This window comes from Babylonia areolata, chromosome 18, assembly GCF_041734735.1.
Source record: "Babylonia areolata isolate BAREFJ2019XMU chromosome 18, ASM4173473v1, whole genome shotgun sequence".
NCBI classification, from domain to species: domain Eukaryota; kingdom Metazoa; phylum Mollusca; class Gastropoda; order Neogastropoda; family Buccinidae; genus Babylonia; species Babylonia areolata.
This window is the reverse complement of record NC_134893.1, coordinates 23,800,642-23,820,641: the sequence shown is the minus strand read 5'-3', so window position 1 is coordinate 23,820,641 and position 20,000 is coordinate 23,800,642. Positions and strand designations below refer to the sequence as shown.

The 20,000-nt window shown below is 43.2% G+C and overlaps 1 protein-coding gene across 1 annotated transcript in view; it reads left to right on the top strand.

Moving 5' to 3' along the window:
• The window catches only part of LOC143292580 (voltage-dependent T-type calcium channel subunit alpha-1G-like), an 89,290-nt gene that overhangs the window by 10,962 nt on the left and 58,328 nt on the right, over window positions 1–20,000 (top strand). Inside the window, exons 3-7 of the mRNA XM_076603014.1 lie at window positions 2,430–2,601; window positions 6,002–6,287; window positions 8,881–8,973; window positions 10,714–11,617; window positions 18,437–18,832. Coding sequence (XP_076459129.1) covers window positions 2,430–2,601; window positions 6,002–6,287; window positions 8,881–8,973; window positions 10,714–11,617; window positions 18,437–18,832 — 1,851 coding nt within the window. The remainder of the gene's footprint in view (window positions 1–2,429; window positions 2,602–6,001; window positions 6,288–8,880; window positions 8,974–10,713; window positions 11,618–18,436; window positions 18,833–20,000) is intronic.

Here is a 20,000-nt window from a genome sequence, read left to right as displayed (position 1 = left end):
TCTTGTATAATACACACGATAAAGTGTTGAATCGTCCAGTCTGTCCTGTATAATACACATGATAAAGTGTTGAATCGTCCAGTCTGTCCTGTATAATACACACGATAAAGTGTTGAATCGTCCATTGTGCCCTGTATAACACACACGATAAAGTGTTGAATCGTCCAGTCTCTCCTGTATAATACGCACGATAAAGTGTTGAATCGTCCATTGTGCCCTGTATAACACACACGATAAAGTGTTGAATCGTCCAGTCTCTCCTGTATAATACGCACGATAAAGTGTCGAATCGTCCAGTCTGTCCTGTATAATACACACGATAAAGTGTTGAATCGTCCAGTCTGTCCTGTATGATACACACGATAAAGTGTTGAATCGTCCAGTCTCTCCTGTATAATACACGCGATAAAGTGTTGAATCGTCCAGTCTGTCCTATATAACACACACGATAAAGTGTTGAATCGTCCAGTCTCTCCTGTATAACACACACGATAAAGTGTTGAATCGTCCAGTCTCTCCTGTATAATACACACGATAAAGTGTTGAATCGTCCAGTCTGTCCAGTATAATACACACGATAACGTGTTGAATCGTCTAGTCTATCCTGTGTAACACACACGATAAAGTGTTGAATCGTCCAGTCTGTCCTGTATAATACACACGATAAAGTGTTGAATCGTCCAGTCTGTCCTATATAATACACATGATAAAGTGTTGAATCGTCTAGTCTGTCCTGTATGATACACACGATAAAGTGTTGAATCGTCCAATCTGTCCTGTATAATACACATGATAAAGTGTTGAATCGTCCAGTCTGTCCTGTATAACACACACGATAAAGTGTTGAATCGTCCATTGTGTCCTGTATAACACACACGATAAAGTGTTGAATTGTCCAGTCTGTCCTGTATAATACACACGATAAAGTGTTGAATCGTCCAGTCTGTCCTGTATAATACACACGATAAAGTGTTGAATCGTCCATTGTGTCCTGTATAACACACACGATAAAGTGTTGAATCGTCCGGTGTGTCCTGTATAATACACACGATAAAGTGTTGAATCGTCCAGTCTGTCCTGTATAATACACACGATAAAGTGTTGAATCGTCCAGTCTGTCCTGTATAACACACACGATAAAGTGTTGAATCGTCCAGTCTGTCCTGTATAACACACACGATAAACTGTTGAATCGTCCATTGTGCCCTGTATAATACACACGATAAAGTGTTGAATCGTCCAGTCTGTCCTGTATAATACACACGATAAAGTGTTGAATCGTCCGGTGTGTCCTGTATAATACACGCGATAAAGTGTTGAATCGTCCAGTCTGTCCTGTATAATACACACGATAAAGTGTTGAATCGTCCATCTGTGCCCTGTATAATACACATGATAAAGTGTTGAATCGTCCAGTCTGTCCTGTATAATACACACGATAAAGTGTTGAATCGTCCAGTCTGTCCTGTATAATACACACGATAAAGTGTTGAATCGTCCAGTCTGTCCTGTATAATACACATGATAAAGTGTTGAATCGTCCAGTCTGTCCTGTATAATACACACGATAAAGTGTTGAATCGTCAGTCTGTCCTGTATAATACACGCGATAAAGTGTTGAATCGTCCAGTCTGTCCTGTATAATACACGCGATAAAATGTTGAATCGTCCAGTCTGCCGTGTATAATACACACGATAAAGTGTTGAATCGTCCAGTCTGTCCTGTATAATACACACGATAAAGTGTTGAATCGTCCAGTCTGTCCTGTATAATACACACGATAAAGTGTTGAATTGTCCAGTCTTTCTTGTATAAGACGCCAAAGACGTGGAACAAGCTCCCTGATAACCTCCGTCATTCCGATTCCCTCGCATCTTTTAAATCTCGTCTCAAAACTCATCTTTTCCCTCAGCAATAAATTCAATTGTGGCAGGTCCACTTCCTTTTCGTTAGGTGTGCTTGACTATGTGTGTATACATATGTATGTGTACATAATTACATGCATGTATATGAATGTGTATTGTGTGTGCGTGTGTTTATGTAAGTTTGTGCCTGCCTATGTGTGCGTATGTCTTAGGGTAGCTGTTAGATACAGATGTATGTTAAAATGTATGTATGCAGTGTGTGTGTGTGCGTGCGTGCGTGCGTGCGTGCGTGTGTGTGTGTGTGTGTGTGTGTGTGTGTGTGTGTGTGTGTGTGGTCACATTTTGGTGTGTGTATGTAACATAGATATAATGTTTTATGTTATCAAAAGCGTTTTTGTAAAGCACCTAGAGCAGATTTCTGGATAGTGTGCTATATAAGTATCCATTATTATTATTATTATTATTATTATTATTATTATTATAATACACACGATAAAGTGTCGATTCACCCTGTCCGTCGTGGTGCTCAACACTCCACACCCCCACGCTCTACTCCTCCACAGGTATGCGCATCCTGGTGATGCTGCTGCTGGACACACTGCCCATGCTGGGCAACGTGCTGCTGCTCTGCTTCTTCGTCTTCTTCATCTTCGGCATCATCGGCGTGCAGCTGTGGGCCGGCGTGCTCCGCCACCGCTGCTACCTGGAGATCAACACCTCCGTGTTTCACGTGCCGTACGTGATGTGCTTGTTGTGTGTGTGTGTGTGTGTGTGTGTGTGTGTGTGTGTGCATTTCTCTCTCTCTCTCTCTCTCTCTCTCTCTCTGTGTGTGTGTGTGTGTGTGTGTGTGTGTGTGTGTGTGTGTGTGTGTGTGTGTGTGTGTGTGTGTGTGAGTGTCTGTCCTGGCATTTGTTGATATAGGTCAGTATGCATCTTTCGCTGTCTCTCTTTCTTCGATGTGTCCTTTTCCCTTCACCCCTACCCCCTCCCTCTACCTCCCAACCCCCCCCCCCCCCACTACACACACACACACACACACACACACGCACACACACACGCACACACACACGCACGCACACACACACACACACACACACACACACACACACACACACACACACACACACACACACACACACACACACACCGACCGCTCTCTTCCGTATTCTTCGTCTTTGCTCTTTTAGCCTCCGCTCTAATCCCATTCTGCTCCTCCCAACAACTCTTTGTTCACGTCTCCTTATCCATCTCTGTCTAGGCTTGTCTGTCTGTCTGCCTGCCTGCCTACCTGCCTGCCTGTCTGTCTGTCTGTCTGTTTGTCTGTCTGCCCCCCCCCCCCCCACCCTCTCTCTCTCTCTCTCTGCCTGGTGTCGGGCATCCTGTATGTTTGTCTACGCGAGCGTTTGCTTTTCTTGGAGGGATTTAATTATGAGTCATCAGAGGTAAGGATCAGCAGACTTAATTGGATGTCTGGCAGTGTGGGTAGCAGATGTGGAGGTGGTGGTGGTGGTGGTAGTGGTGGTGGTGGTGGTTTGTGTGTGTTCGTGTGCGTGTGTGTGTGTGTGTGTGTGTGTGCTGGAGGTGAGGATAATGTGTGATACGTGAGGGTATAAGGAAGGGGTTTGTGGGGGGAGGGGTACGGGTTGTAATGTCAAGGTCGTGGTGAGGGTGTACAGGTTTATCAAGCTTTGCGGATTAAAACGGGGTGGGCGGGTGGGTTGTTTGGTTGGTTGGTTGAGCTGGTGGGTTGGTTTATTTCAGAGGGTGTTGGATTGGTTGTCAGTGGGCTGGTCGCTTGATTAATGAAGAGATTGGGTGGGTTGGTGGTTGGACCTGTGGGTGATGAGCTTGTTTAGCTGGTATTGTCGGTAGGTGAGTTGGAATATTGGTCACCTGGTTGGTTTAGGTCTAGCGGGGGGGGTGCCGAGGCAGAAATGGGTAGGGCGCTAGAATACTGCATACAAATATACCAGTGTTCAGTTACTGATCAGAGGTGGAGAGATCCTGTTTCGGCATGGAGTTGTGTCTATCGGAAAGGGGCATTTATACCATCTGTGTGTGTGTGTGTGTGTGTGTGTGTGTGTGTGTGTGTGTGTGTGTAGGTGATTCTAAAGAGCGCTTGCGTGCGCACAGGACGGGCATTAGGCTGTCATTGCACCTCATACATTACGCAATTACCTGGACACTGACATGCACCCGCAAAAAGGGTCTGTGAGTCATCCCGAATGGGTTGGCACTAATGCACTTGCTATCAGGTATATATATGTATGTATGAAGTCATTCCATGAAGAATGTGTCTTGACGAAAGCTTGGAATTTGTAAAGCTTTCTGGTACGATGGAAAAAAAAAAGGGTTTGGGATGTTTGATATCATTTGTCATTTTATTTCATTCCGAAATGAATAGCGTTTCGGCAACGGTTTATATAGGTATTATGCCAGTTCGGTGTGGTTTTGAATATATTCATCTGTCTGTCTATCTATCTATCTATCTATCTATCTTATGGTCAGAGAGACACACACACACATAGAGATAGAGAGATATTTCCGGTATTTCCAAGTATTGGTTACATACACAACACTTCACCTGTCAGTGCTCGTTTGCACATAACACATTTTCACCTCCCTTGAATGTTTCTAGACCGCCGAAGGACAAGTTCCACAGATCATTCTTTTTCTCTTATTTTATTTCTCAGGATATATAGTTCTACGTTCTACATTCTTCTTTATTTCCTATGTTATCATCCTGTCCTGTCGTGGCAGCATCGAGAAAGTCTCTTATCCCACCGGACTGAGAACACTGTTAATTTCTAAATGATGTTTTTTGATCATGAGCGATTGGCAAATATTCTATTACCGCAGCGGGCACATTTGACAAATCCATTCCGGACGAATCTGCAGTCATGTCAGGTATAACGAATGGCTCTCTCCATTAAAAGAGAATTCGAATGACCTCCCTTGGCTGTGCTGTTCTTGCTCAGATTACATCGTTCTTTCTCTCCAACCCATTCATAATGTCGTTGTCAAAGCATCTTTGTAAATTCACTTTTTAAAGGAAGATTGCATTGCTTTGTGTTTGTCTGCAGTTCAGCTTATTTTGTTTTGTTTGTCTGTATTTGTTTTCCTCCATTGTCACATCGCCCTGCTTTGGATACTTTCACACACTGAGGTGAACGTGTGTGAAGCGTGAGTTTGAATGGGATTATTCAGTGATAAATGTAAACGATGCAAACCATCGCTCCTGCTAACAGCGATACCGGGTTTTTTTCCCTTTATAACTCTTCTTCTTCTTCTTCTTCTTCTTCTTCTTCTTCTTCTTCTTCTTATTATTATTATCATTATCTTTCTTGTTAGAGAGCAGCAACGTTAGCAATCGGCTGTCAACGCATGAAATGCAGAATCTCTCTGACTTTGTCTCAGTCTCTCTCTCTCTCTGTCTGTCTGTCTCTGTCTGTCTGTCTGTCTCTGTCTCTCTCTCTCTTATCCCCCACCCAGTCCACACACAGGCAGACTATACACGAAAACCAACCTGTAATCTTCCTCCCCCTCCTGCTCCTTCTCTTCCTCCGACTACTACTACTACTACTACTACTACTACTACTACTACTACTACTACTACTACTACTACTACTACTACTACTACTACTACTACTGTGACACATGTTTTGGATCTTATGGCAACCTGTACAACTGCTACAACAACAAAAAACAAAAACAACAACTACTACTACCACAACTATTACGACTATTGCTACTACTACTACTACTACTACTACTACTACTACTACTACTACTACTACCATAACTGCAACAACAGCTACAACTACCACTACAACAGCTCTGTTGTAAATGCATTAAACAAGAACGGTTTTAACTCCCACCCACAAACAACCCCCCTACCACACACACACACACACACACACACACACACACACACACACCCTTTCACACACCCACCCACCACCACCACCACCACCCACCCTACCACCTCACACTGCCCCCTCCACACTCCTCCCACACACACTTTCACACACACACACACCACCACCACCACCCACTCTACCACCTCACTCTTCTCCCCCCCCCTCCCACACACACACACACACAAACACTCACACACATACACACACACACACAGGGACTACGTGAAGGCCAACCTGTACTACACGCCGGCCAAGGTGGACTACATCTGCAGCCCAAGGGATGAGGGCGGGATGCGCAAGTGCACAGACCTGCCACTCTTCGAGTACGAGGGCATCCGCTGCAACGGCAGTGCCCTGCCGCACAGCAACAACACGCCCACCAACGACTCCTGCGTCAACTGGAACCAGTACTACACCAGCTGCCAGCCCCGGGCCCAGAACCCCCACCAGGGGGCCGTGTCCTTCGACAACATCGGGCTGGCCTGGGTGGTCATCTTTCAGGTGGGTGGGGTGGTTGGTGGTCATCTTTCAGGTGGGTGGGGTGGTTGGTGGTCATCTTTCAGGTGGGTGGGGTGGTTGGTGGTCATCTTTTCGTCTTTCTTTTCAGGTGGGTGGTGGTCATCTTTTGTCTTTCGGGTGGGTTCATCTTTCAGGTGGGTGGTCATCTTTCAGATGAGCGGTGGTGGTCATCTTTCTTCAAGTGAGTGTTCGACTTTCACATTTCAGATGGGTGGTGGCAATTTTTCCATCTTTCAGGTGGGTGGTCATCTTTCAGGTGGGTGGTGGTCATCTTTCAGGTGGGTGGTGGTGGGTGGTGGTCATCTTTCAGATGGGTGGTGGTCATCTTTCAGGCGGATGGTCATCACTCAGGTGGAAGGGTGGGATGGTGGTGGTCATCTTTTTTTTTCAGGTGGGTGGTGGTCATCTTTCAGGTGGGTTTCTTGCAGGCTTAGTTACAAGGTACAAACATGCTGTGTCATCACCAAAAAAAAAAAAAAAAAAAAAAAAGAGGAGCACTTCGTACGTTTGCTGATAAAGCCATCATGAGGAACAGACCAACCATGAGGAAGGTGACAGAATGGTTAAGACGCTCATCTGCCAAAGCGATGACCCTAGGGGTCTGGGCTGGAGAAAAACAAATTACACCGCGTAAGCGTCTAGTGATTCAGTTGAGACGATGAACCGAGATCCCATGTGCAGCACACATGTGGTGCACTGTCAAAGAACCCACGTCAACAAAAGTGTTGTCCTATGGCAGAATGATGTAGACAAAATCTATTCTGATTGATACAAAAATATGTAAATGATGCATATATACATACATACATACATATATATGTATATACATATAATAATAATAATAATAATAATAATAATAATAATAATGGATACTTATATAGCACACTATCCAGAAATCTGCTCTAGGTGCTTTACAAAAACGCATATATATATATATATATATATATATATATATATATATATATATATATATATATATATATATATATATATATACCCGTAGAGAGAAAGAGTGAGACAGATAGATAGATACATAGAGATATATACATAGATAGACACATAGATCTCTCTCTCTCTCTCTCTCTCTCTCTCTCTCTCTCTCTCTATATATATATATATATATATATATATATATATATATATATATATGCACTCAAGGCGTGACCAAGCGCATTGGGTCATGCTGCTGTTCAGGTGCAGCGTATATGGATTTTTCCGAACTCAGAGTCGCCTCCTTGAGCAACTGAAACTGAAGCTGAAGCCTCTTGCAGGCCGTGTTACAAGATAGAACACTGCTTTATCATCTCTGAAGGAGAAGCTGCTGACACGTGTGATGATAAAAAAGCGACATTTCAACACAATGTTTCAACAACATTATAATCATTTATTTAGCTCAACACAAGCTTTCACCGTACTTTCTTTTATTTACTTATTTATCTTCTTTTTTTTATAGCACAATAGCCAAAGTCAACATGAAATGATGATGACAATGATATCAGCAACAACAATAACAACAACAAGACCCGCCCCCCCCCTCCCCTCACCCTCCCCCCCCCCACACACACGCACACACACACACACACACACACACACACACACACACACACACATACACACACACGCGCGCGCGCCCGCGCGCGAGTTTGGAGTGATTCTTTCTTGTCTTTTTTTTTTTTTTTTTTTTTTTTTTGTATACACATCTATTTTAAAATGTGTGTATGTTTTTTTTGTTTTTTTTATATTGCTAGACGTGAACATCTCTGCTGTACATATCATATCAGTGGATCAAGAGTGCAAAGTAAAGCATGTGGTTTCACATTTTATTGCCCTGGTCTTGACCTTTTCAAGAAATTACGCTAATTAGAGTGCCTTAATTAAAAGTTGCTCATTACCTTGTTTATGAAGCGACTGGTTCGTTTGGAAACTAATCTAAGTGTGTGTGTGTGTGTGTGTGTGTGTGTGTGTGTGTGTGTGAGAGAGAGAGAGAGAGAGAGAGAGAGAGAGAGAGAGAGAGAGAGTTGAGGTGTCAGTGTAAAGCCGTGTGGATGTGGTTTCAGGAGATCAGTCTGGAGAGCCTGGGTGAACAGCGTGTATTTCAGTGGTCAGTGTAAAGCCTTGTGAACATCATATATTTCACTGGACAGTCTAAAGCCTTGTGGGTGTGGCTTCAGGACATCATGTATTTCATTGGTCAGTGTACAGCTTTTGTGGGTGTGTTTTCAGGTGATCGGTGTTGAGACCTGGGTGAACATCGTGTTTTTCAGTGGTCAGTGTAAAGCCTTGTGAACATCATGTATTTCATTGGACAGTCTAAAGCCGTGTGGGTGTGGTTTCAGGTAATCAGTCTTGAGACCTGGGTGAACATCGTGTATTTCAGTGTTCAGTGTAAAGCCTTGTGAACATCATGTATTTCACTGGACAGTCTAAAGCCTTGTTGGTGTGGTTTCAGGTGATCAGTTTGGAGAGCTTAATCAACATCATTTATTTCATTGGTCAGTCTAAAGCCTTGTGGGTGTTGTTTCAGGACATCATGTATTTCATTGGTCAGTGTAAAGCCTTGTGGGTGTGGTTTCAGGTGATCAGTCTGGAGAGCTGGGTGAACATCATGTATTTTATTCAGGACGCCCACTCCTTCTGGGACTGGATCTACTTCGTCGCATTGATTGTGGTAGGTGTACAGTGATACTCACATGGACGTTATTCTGTTTCATTTTCTTTTCAAATGATGATGATGAATGATTATAATGCTAGTATTTTCATTATCATTATCATTATTACTGTAATTGTTATTATTATTATTATTATTATTATTATTATTATTATTATTATTATTATTATTAGTCTTTTTAACTATAATTATTTTCTTATTATTTCGTTTTCATTATTATCATCACCACCTTGTGTAACTCAATCGTTATGGACACGCACATACACGCTCCATGCAGGAAAGGAAACATTAAAACGACAACATATGCAAGGCCAGTTGTGGACAAAGGTAACTGTTTATTGAAGGAAACGGAGTGCAAGATTAACCTCATCAGCTTATCGTATGGTGGCCGACGATGAACAGGTGGTGCGTAATAGTCTGAGCAATATGAACTTACGTGGGTGACCAATTCCGAACTCAATAAACATTCTGCATTGACTGCTGTCACTTTGCTTCGAGTCAGTCAGATGGACAATAATGAGCATGAACATGTTCAAGCAGCAAAAACGGTTGGTATTACGAAAATATAAAGCATATCCAATCAGGAGCACCCTTACATTTTTTTTTACGTCGAAACAAACAAACAAGCAAACAAAATTCATCGGATCTATAAAGGCAATAGAAACCCCCATTCTTAGTTCCAGTGACAAGCCATATTCAATCATTGAATCCATTTCGGGACCAGAATAGCAACAGGAATTACCAGGCGACTTCCCACAGCGATAAAAATGTACACAAACCAGTGGCTCTGTCGTAATTACACGTCCCGTTATTGGCTGCTGATGACTGGTTTTTTGTTTTTTGTTTTTGATTTTTTTTTCTGCCCTGCATAGGACGTATCAACCCTTGGAGTCGCACAAGCAGAGCATGCTCCGGGTAAAAAAAAAAAAAAAACTGACGACAATGAGTTGCAATGTACCGTCCTTGACTACACGTCAGTCGGTTCTACCGATCTAGATTAGGCAGCAGCCTGTTGTGCAAAATTGATAGAATCCGTGTTTGTAAAGGGCTGTAGACCGTTGTCTCTGACCTGGAGATAGGAAGGTGGGAAGGAAGGAAAGTGGCAGAATGATTAAGACGCTCAGCTGCCAATATAGAGAAGACAGTCCGTGAGGGTGTGGGTACGAATCCCGCTCTCACCCTTTCTCCCAAGTTTGACTGGAAAATCGAACTGAGCGTATAGTTGTTCGGATGAGACAATTATCCGACGTCCCGTGTGCAACACGCACTTGGGGCACTGAAAAAGAACCCATGTCAACGAAAGTGTTGTCCTCTGATAAAATCACGTAGAAGAAATGCACTCTGGTAGATATACACAAATATACATGCATGCATTCAATTCCTGACTAAGTGCGTTGGGTCATGCTGCTGATCAGGCATCTGCATGACAGATGGGATGTGGCGTATTTTATTTGGATTCGTTCGAACGCAGTGAAACCTCCTTGAGAAATTGAAACTAAAACTGACCTATAGGCACGATGTTAGCAAGTATCCATACCCCCCCCCCCACCCCACCACACACACACACACACACACACATTCACACACTCCTACCCTCCCCCCACGCTCCCCCCCCCCCAAAAAAAAAAAAAAAAAAAAAAAAAAAACCGTTCTGACCCATCCTCCAGCTGACCTGAAGAAAGGCGCTACGTTAGCAAGTATCCATACCACCAAAAATATCTTTACTGTCCTGTCCTCCAGATTGGTTCCTTCTTCATGATCAACCTGTGCCTGGTGGTGATCGCCACTCAGTTCTCGGAGACCAAGAAGCGGGAGACGGAGCGGATGCTTCAGGAGCGGAAGCGATACCAGTCGTGCAGCACGCTGGCCAGCAACTCGGAGCCCGGAGGCTGCTACCACGAGCTGCTGAAGCTGCTGGTGCAGCTGGCCAAGCGGGCCCGCCGCAAGGTGCTGCAGGGGTACCACCGCCACGTGCAGAGCAAGAAGCGCCAGAAAGTCAAGCCGGAGAAATCCTCCATCTCGCTGCGCCGGAAGAGGACTAAGAAGAAAAAAGGTAGCCTCCCCTGCCCCGGCCCCGCCTCCTCCTCCACGGCTTGCATACAGTTCCTCCCCCCACCACCACCCCACCACCACCACCACCACCACTACTACCCCCCGACCACTCATGCTCACCATCCCCACCACCCCCACCACCACCGTCATTACCAGTTAAACGTAGTAACCCCCGACGTGTGCGTGGAGTCGAGCCCCCTGGCTCCCAGAGCCAGCCCCGAGCAATCGGACGTGGACCCCACGTCGTCGCCCCGGAGGCCCACCACCCTGCTGATGCTGCCCGGCAGCCGCCTCAGCCTGAACCCGTCCTCCGAGTCCATCCACAGCCTGGCTCTGGGAGCCGTGGAGGCCCTGACTCCCACCCTGCTCAAGTCTCAGCGCTCCTCCACCACCCCCAACCACCTCGCGGCTCAGTTGGCTTTGGGGGGCGGAGGGGGGTCTTCTTTCCCTAGCGGGGTTAGTGGTAGGGCTCTTGCCTCGCTGCCCGAGGTTCTGGCTGCTCACGGGGCCAAAAACGCCGCCCTAGCGGCCTCCAATATGCTCCTGAACACGGACACTCAGCCCACTAAGCTGCAAGCCGTGTCCGACAAAGGTGAGTGAGGGTTTGAGCGGAGCACTCTCTTCTTCTCCTTCTTATTTTTCTCCCCATCTCCTCCTCTTCTCCCCCCTCCTCTTCACCCCTCTCCCCACCGCCTTCACCCCGCCGCCCCCCACTCCCACCCCTCCTTCTCCTCCTTTCTTCATCCTCCAGCATCCTGCATCCTGTTGTTGGATCAGCGTGGAATGGATAGGGACAGCAGTGGTTTGGTCCTGTCTCTATTTCACTTGTTTGTCTGTTGTTGGTTTTTTTCTGCTCGTAACTTGTCACGTTTTGTGTTTTCTGTTCGTCAGTGAATGGAGCACAGAGATGAAGACACGCCACGCTGTAGACACAGTTTAGAGAGAGAATGAAGCATCTGTGGAGCTGTGAAACACTTGTATGCAATGCACTCGCTAGATGTTAGTATGCTCATCCGTTTTTGGATCTGGTCACAGGCACTGCAGCAGCTGAAGATTGAAACACTTAGCCGTTGATGTGTCCATCGTATTGTCAATATATTTCAGCTATGATAAATCAAGCAGCAAGTAGATCAAACATCACAACACAAGCGAAAGAGAAATTGAAAAATCAAGCATAGTTTTCTATTCTTCAGTATGTAGAATGAAGACGTGCTACAACATTTTTTTTTTAAATCATAGATTCCTCTTTGTCAGTAATGTTTGTCTTTGTTTCCCATAAATCAATTTACGGCTTGCTAAGTTGTTAGTTGGAAATATTCAGCTGAACAGAAATCATCGTATAGCATTTAGCTATTAAAATGCATCATCGGTTAAAAAAAAACACACACACCAAAAAACAAAGTAAATTATTGTCAGTTACAATAGCAGAGTGTGCAGCAGTAATTTTTTTCACAGGCTATCAGCTCGTGATTGGAAGTCAGTTTGCTTGATGTCTAGTTACACTGTATCTGTCTTGTGCGAATGTGCGCAATCATAAATAGATGTGTAGATGTCTCTGTCAGACGGGAGCAGAGACGGAAGCAGGTGAACACCGGTTTTGTAGTCTTGCTGCAGAGACAAAATGTAGTCGGTAGAATCACTTTCGAAAGGTCGTGCTTTATATAATGGTATTGCTTTGTAAGCACTGAAAGCTTTTCTTCATACGCCACAGATGTTTACTCACGCTTTTAGAATTTAATGTACACAAATGCAGAACAAAAGTTTATAATAGAACGATATGTGAAAGCGGCTTTCGACAAACTCTTCTTTTTTTCTGCCAGCAATAACGAACAAATCAGCTTTAGAATACAGATTGTTGGCAAAAGGTTTGGAATCAATCAACCTTTTATCACCTTTTAAATCACCAGATGATTCAGAAACATACTTCAGGAACATAAACATACTTATGGTACGACATACCGTACACACACCTTAATATACTGAATGATAATGATACATTGATGATAATAGTGTCTGCACTGAAGATTTCTCTATACTCTGTCGTGCGATTATTCTCATCTGAGGACCACAGTTCAGCATGTGCCTGGCTCCTTTGACCGTGTATACCCTTCCTGTGGCTTCCTGAAATGGTAATGGCACTTGAGGAAATGTCGTGGTACTTAACGATGCCCTGGGGTGTGCCCCTTGATGTTCAGTTGCCCTTGGAATTGAACAGGAAATGGCAAATTGTATTACAAACTATACTCGGTGAAAGTGCTTTCAATTCAAAGCATGATTTATGTTTTATTTGCATGAAGACATACTGGGAATGCTGGTGTTGTTATTTATTTGAAGCATCTTTTCTTTTCTTGCAGTCTTGAATGCTTTTTTTAAGTCCATGATATTGTTACTGGATCGGTTTGTTTCATGCCTATGATTTCAGATCTTTTTCGATTTTGTTTATAGTTTACAATCACATTCTTCCTCACACCCTTGCGGTGATTTTTCTTGTGCACCATTGGTTTATTTTCATTTTTACAAACTCAGATGACAATAATCAATGTTGTATTCAGTATCAATCTTTGTTGTCTTTTTTTCTGCATTATGTTCGGAGTTTTAAACAAAATGATAAAGGCTAAATGTAATCATGATTTGGCATAGCAACAATCGACATGTGTGTGTGTGTGTGTGTGTGTGTGTGTGTGTGTGTGTGTGTGTGTGTGTCCACCCAGACTGTCAGTTTTGTGCGGGGATATGGGAGGTATTTCTTCTTCAATTATTTTCAAACTAGTTATTTATCTTAATAAACTAACGGCTATGCTTGAGTCACGCATCCATATCTTTGTTCATTACTCCGGTTCTCTTGAAGATTTCTCTAGTATAATTACCCAAAGAATAAAGAAATAAAGCACAGCAAACTATACTGGGTATTGCGTGTGGTTACGCTATCATTGTGGTAAATGGGATTTCATACATGTCAAACAAGCAAGCAATCAACCAACGAAGTAAACAAACAAACAAACGAACAAACAACAGATTTAGCAACACCAACAACATCACCATCAACAACAACAACACAAATTCCAGCAATATCTGTTGCAATAACAGCAATAGATTTCTTTATCAAGTCTGCAAGTCAGATACAACAGCTTATTTTTTTTAATGGTTTTCTTCTGTTTTCTTTCGTTTTTTTGTTTGTTCTTTATCTTCCTCTAGTTTCAAACAGTTGTGTTTGCACTTGATTTGATAAGGACGGGGAAAAAAATATAGCCTCGAATCTAGCTATGAGTAGCAGCAACAGTTTGTAGGCTCGCTAACTTTGCTGGATTCTGTGTGGTAGATTTTCTGTGTTTGCTTGTGAGGTTTTGTTTTTGTTTGTTTCTTTTTCTTTTCTTTTCTTTTTCCTTTAAAACAATACCTTTCTGTGATTATTCAATGTCCTTTGATCCACTTTTGCCACTTTGTTGTCGTTAAACTGTTGTCTTGGACTAAATATTTATTGTGCATGATAACATCCTCATTTTTCCGAGCCCCTTTCCCCTCCTTCATCCCACTTTCTTTTTTTCTTTTTTTTCTCTCTTTTTTTCCTTCCTTCCTCTCATCCTTCCTTCCTTGCTTTTCTCCTTCTTTCCACCTTTCCTTTGTCTGTTTCAGTTTCGTTCATGTCTTTTCCTTTCATTGTTTGATTGTATTTCATTTCCTATTTTCTTCACTTTTTAAAATTTTGGATCCTTTTTTCTCATCCCCTTTTTTCATCTTTCTTTTTCTTTCTTTCTTTCTTCTCCTTTTCTCTCTTTCCTTTACTCTTTCTTTTCTTTTTTCTTTCTTTCTTTCTTTTTTCTCCGTTTCTCCTTTTTCTTTATCCTTTTCTTTTTTTCTTTCTTTCTACCTTTATCCCTTTCTCTCTTTCTCTGATATCCCTTTCTTTCTTTCCTTTTCTACAATTCATTCCTTTTCTTTCTTTCTTTCTTTTTAATCTCAGCTCTTTCTTTCCATTTCTCTTCCGTCCTTTCTTCCTTGTCACGTTTCTTTTCTTTCTAACTTTCTGCTGTTGGTTTTTGTTTGTTTGTTTGTTTTGTTTTTGTTTGTTTGTTTGTTTGTTTGTTTTTTATTTTTTTTTTTTTTTTTTTGTTTTTTTGTGTGTGTGTGTGTGTGTGTGTGTGTGTGTGTGTGTGTGTGTGTGTGTGTGTGTGTGTGTGTGTGTGTGTGTTGTTTCTAAATTTCATTTTCCTTCATATTTTCTCTTTTTTTTTTACGGTAATGTTTTTCATCTTTTCTCTCTGTCACTATCTCTCTCTCTCTCTCTCTCTCTCTCTCTCTCTCTCTCTCTCTCTCTCTCTCTCTCTTTCTTTCTTTCTTTCTTTCTTTCTCGCTCTCTCTCTCCCTCTCTCTCTTTCTCTCTCGTTCCCTCTCTCTCTTCCCTCTCTCTCTTCCCCCACCTCTCCCCCCCCCTCTCCCTCTCTCTCTTCCCCTCTCTCTATATATTTATTCTCTCACGACTTACTTCCTTGTTGTTTTTTGCTTGTTTTTGTTTGGGGGGTGGGGGTGGGGGTTGCCTTTACTTACTTCGTCTGATTTTCCCTCATCTGTTCCGTATGACCCTGTTTCTTCTCTGTCTCTCTGTCTCTGTCTCTGTATCTCTCTGTATATCTCTGTATCTCTCTCTCTCTCTCTCTCTCTCTCTTCTTTGCTTTCTGCTTTTGCTTCTTTTTTTCTTTTTTTTTACCACATGCATTTTTTCTGTTTATTACTTTCCTCCCCTCCCTTCTTCTCTTCTTTCTTCTTTTCTTCCATTTTTTTTTTCTTTCTTTCTTTTTCTTTTTTCTTTTATTCCAACCCCCTTCCCAAACCTCACCCACACACCCGCTTCCAGTTTGTTTGGTTGTTTTTTTGTTTTGTTTTTTTTTCTTGCTTGAGTTTTCTCTTCCCTGTTTCCCCTATACAACCCTCCTGTATATATTTTTTTTTTTTCCCTTTTTTTTTTTTTTTTAGAAACTATATTATTCTTTCCTTTCCCTCCCTATCGCTTGCTGTGTGAGCAACAGGAAAAACCAAGGGCAGCCGGGCAGAGGTGTTTTTTTTTTTTTTTTTTTTTTTTTAATTATACTACGTCGGCATTCTTCCTTCCTTCCTCCATTTTCCTGGACATTCTCTCACATGACTGAATGCCAGAACTGAACATGTTATATTCAGCGAGAGCCGAAGAGAAAGAGAGAGAGAGAGAGTGTGCAGGGGGCCCCCCTTTAGTGAACTTCGATTTATACAAAGCCCCCTTCTTCTTCTTCTTCATCATCTTTTCACACACATCTCCTGCCCCTTCCCTCCACAAGCGTTTTTTTTTTCTTTTTTTTCTCAGCATTATAGAGTCAATTTCGTCAGTTTCGTTTGTCTCATTATCAGGCGGTACTTTTGTGGGTTTTCATTACTTCATAGATATGTGCCATTGCCATTTCGGTTGTATTTCCAAGTGTGACTTCCCCCATCCTGTTCCCATTTGAAGTATCACCCCAGTAAAAAAAAAAAAAAAAAAAAAAAAAAAAAAAATCGTGTTTTTTTGTTTGTTTGTTTTTTTTGTTTTTCTTGCTTGTGTTCTCATTGTGGAAATGATGTCGATGAATGATTTCTTAGTTAAATGTATGGTGTGTCTGTTCGTGCTGAACAATGACTGTGATTAGAGAGGTACAGAGAGAGAAAGAGTGAGGGGGGGTGGGGGGGGAGGGAAGAAGGGGTATAAAGAGAGAGAGAGAGCGGTAGAGAGAGAGAGAGACAGACAGACAGAGAGAGAGAGACAGAGACAGACAGAGACAGAGACAAAGATAGAGACTGAGACAGAGACAGAGGAGTGGGATGTAGCTGTCATTGTTACGTTTATGTTGATTTCTGCCCGTGTATATGTATGGAAGCATCTATTCGCCTTTGTGGGTTTGTATGGTGTGTGTGTTGGGGGGGGGGGGCGTGGTGGAGGGGGGGGGGGGGTTGTATGTGAATGGATGTAAGATTAAGATAATGTGTGTGTGTGTGTGTGTGTGTGTGTCCTTGCGCGCGCGCGCGTATGTGTGTGTGTACGTGGTTATCTGTGGTGTGAAGGGGGAAAAAGCATGTCTTCTTGGCTATTATGTTTTATGATTGTTTTCATGTTAGTATGGCTGTTGTTGTTGTTGTTGTTGCTTATTTGACTGTTCTTGCTGTTTACCAATGGTTTCAACACCCTACCTACTTGTTCATCGTCACTCACTGTTCGATGACAAAAACGACAACAACAACAACAACAACAGTTTCAGTTTCAGTTTCAGTTGCTCAAGGAGGCGTCACTGCGTTCGGACAAACCATATACGCTACACCACATCTGTCAAGCAGATGCCTGACCAGCAGCGTAACCCAACGCGCTTAGTCAGGCCTTGAGAAAAAAAACAAAAAAAAAAACAAACAAACAAACAGTTCGACGATGACAATGACAACAGGACAGGACTGCGCGAGGCCATCTATCTTTGAAGCAGCGCTAAGTTTGCTTAGAGTTAACAATATTCCTAAGCATATGGGACTGACTGACTGACCGTGGATTTAGGAACATTCTTAGCGCTGCTTAGGAACATGCTTAACGCTGCTTAAGTTCGCTCATGCGACCAACCCCAGAAGACGACACACCAACTGTTCACTCCCCAACTTCCGAACAAAGCGCCTCTGAGTCTGAACCTGAAGTATGCACGCCTTTATGCGTGTGTATGTGTGTGTGTGTGTGTGTGTGTGTGTGTGTGTGTGTGTGTGTGTGTGTGTGTGTGTTTGAGTGTGTGTGTGTGTGTGTGTGTGTGTGTGTGTGTGTGTGTGTGTGTGTGTCGTGTGTCGTGTGTGTGTGTGTGTGTGTGTGTGTGTGTGTGTGTGTGTGTGTGTGGTTGTGTGTGTATGTATATGTGTGTGCGTGTGCGTGTGTGCGAGTGTGCGTCTGGTGTGTACGTGTGTATACAAACATGTGTATGTGTGCATGTGTATGTGTGTGTGTGTGTGCGCGCGTGTGTGTGTCTGTGTCTGTCTTTTTCTTTCTGTGTGTCTGTGTGATTCTGAGTGTGCGTACGTGTATGTACACGCTTTTTCGTGCGCGTGTTTGTATGTGTGTATGTGTGTGTGTCTTTCTGTGCTTGTCTCTCTCTCTCTCTCTCTATCTGTGTGTGTGTGTGTGTGTGTGTGTGTGTGTGTGTGTGTGTTTGTATCTGTATGCGTGTGCGTGCATGTGTGACTGTGTGTGTGTGTGTGTGTGTGTGTGTGTGTGCGTACGTGCACATGTGTGTGTGTCTGTTGCGCGGGCGTGTGTGTGTGTGTGTGTGTGTGCGTGCGTGCCTGTGTGTGCATGTCTATGGTCTTTGTATGCCTGTGTCTCTGTCCTCACCTCACCTCACCTCACTACCACCTACCCACCACCCCAACAAACCACCTCCAGGTCTGTTCGCGGACAACCTGCTGATGGACATGGTGGTGTCGGACAAGCACCTCAGCACGCAGTACTCCCTGACCAGCGACGCCGACACCCACCTCAGCCACCAGTCAGACCACGACGACAACAACCACCACCACCACCACCACCAACACCACCAACACCACCTCCACCACCATCACCACCACCAGAACCCCAACGAGAAACACTACAACAACGACGACCACCGCCAAGGCGAGGACAACCGCGTAAGCCGAGTCAACCTCGACAGCAACGACAACGGCGACGATGACGACGAGGACGGGTCGCACTCCGAGACTGGTTCGGAGTCCGGGGAGGAGAGTGAGGAGGAAAGGAGAGGAGGAGGAGGAGGAAGAGGAGGAGGCCCAAGTAATATCTGTGGTAGTGTGCTCCCCCCTGCAAAAACAGAGGCGTTTTTTTCATTTTTTTAGTTTTTAAGTTTTTAATGTGTGTTGTGTTTGTTGTTTTTTTGTTTGGTTTTTTTTGGTTGTGTTCGTTTAGTTTGGCTGTGTTTGCTGGATGGTGTGGTGGCTGGGCTTAAAGAAAAAAGAAAAGAAAAACAAAACAAAACAAAAACAGAAGATAAAAGAAGAAAAAGAGCTGAAAGGAAGAGCGAAGGGCTTGTCCACCTCTCCCATTCCACCTGGTCCCCTATATATATATATATATATATATATATATATATATGCTGCACCCCACCACTCCTACACTCCCTGCCCCCCACCCCCACCCCCTGGTCCTCCCCCCATCCACCCCCATACCTGCTAACGGGATCGAGGAGAGAGCTGTGGACGGGAGGGAGAGGAGGGACAAGCTCTTTGTCAGGGTCTCTCATTGTATGGATGCGCTGTCGTACAAAAGCTGAGAGAAAGCGGACAGTGTGGGTAATTCGAATGCAGTAAAAAAAAAAAATAAAAAAAAATAAAAAAAATAATAAAAACATAGAAAAAATGCTACGTGATGTGTTATGATAACATGCGTGAATCAATGATGCTCTTGAAAAGTAAACGAATGAAATGAGTAAGTAAATGATTCAGTATCAGCTACGCAGACATTTAATAAGATTACATATAATTCGTTATCTAATTCGCTAAAGTAAGCATGGTGATATTGCAAATAGATGAATAGGTAAGCACATTATAGACACATGCTCCAGCATTATCTGTGTACATTTCTATATGTTATAGAGCCCACACAATGGAAACAAATGCACCGAAGACAAAAGACAAAGACGGAAGTGAGAAAGAACGGAAGAAATCAAAGGGAATGAATTACAAAGTTACTGTCAAGTTTAGACATATGTGTGTGTGTTAATAAGGGGAAATAATCGAAAATTACAAATATCAGATGCCCATCATGTTGACAACTTGTTTATAGATAAGTGAAGTATTTCAGTACAGTCATAACTATCATAAATAATCAACCTGCTGTTAATGTCTACGTCTTTTCAGTCTCTCATATTTGTTTTTTTTTTTCTTTCCTTGTTGGCATGGAAAACGGCTGAATTCTTTCGTTTCGTTGAAAGGGTAAAAAAAAAAACATGAATAAA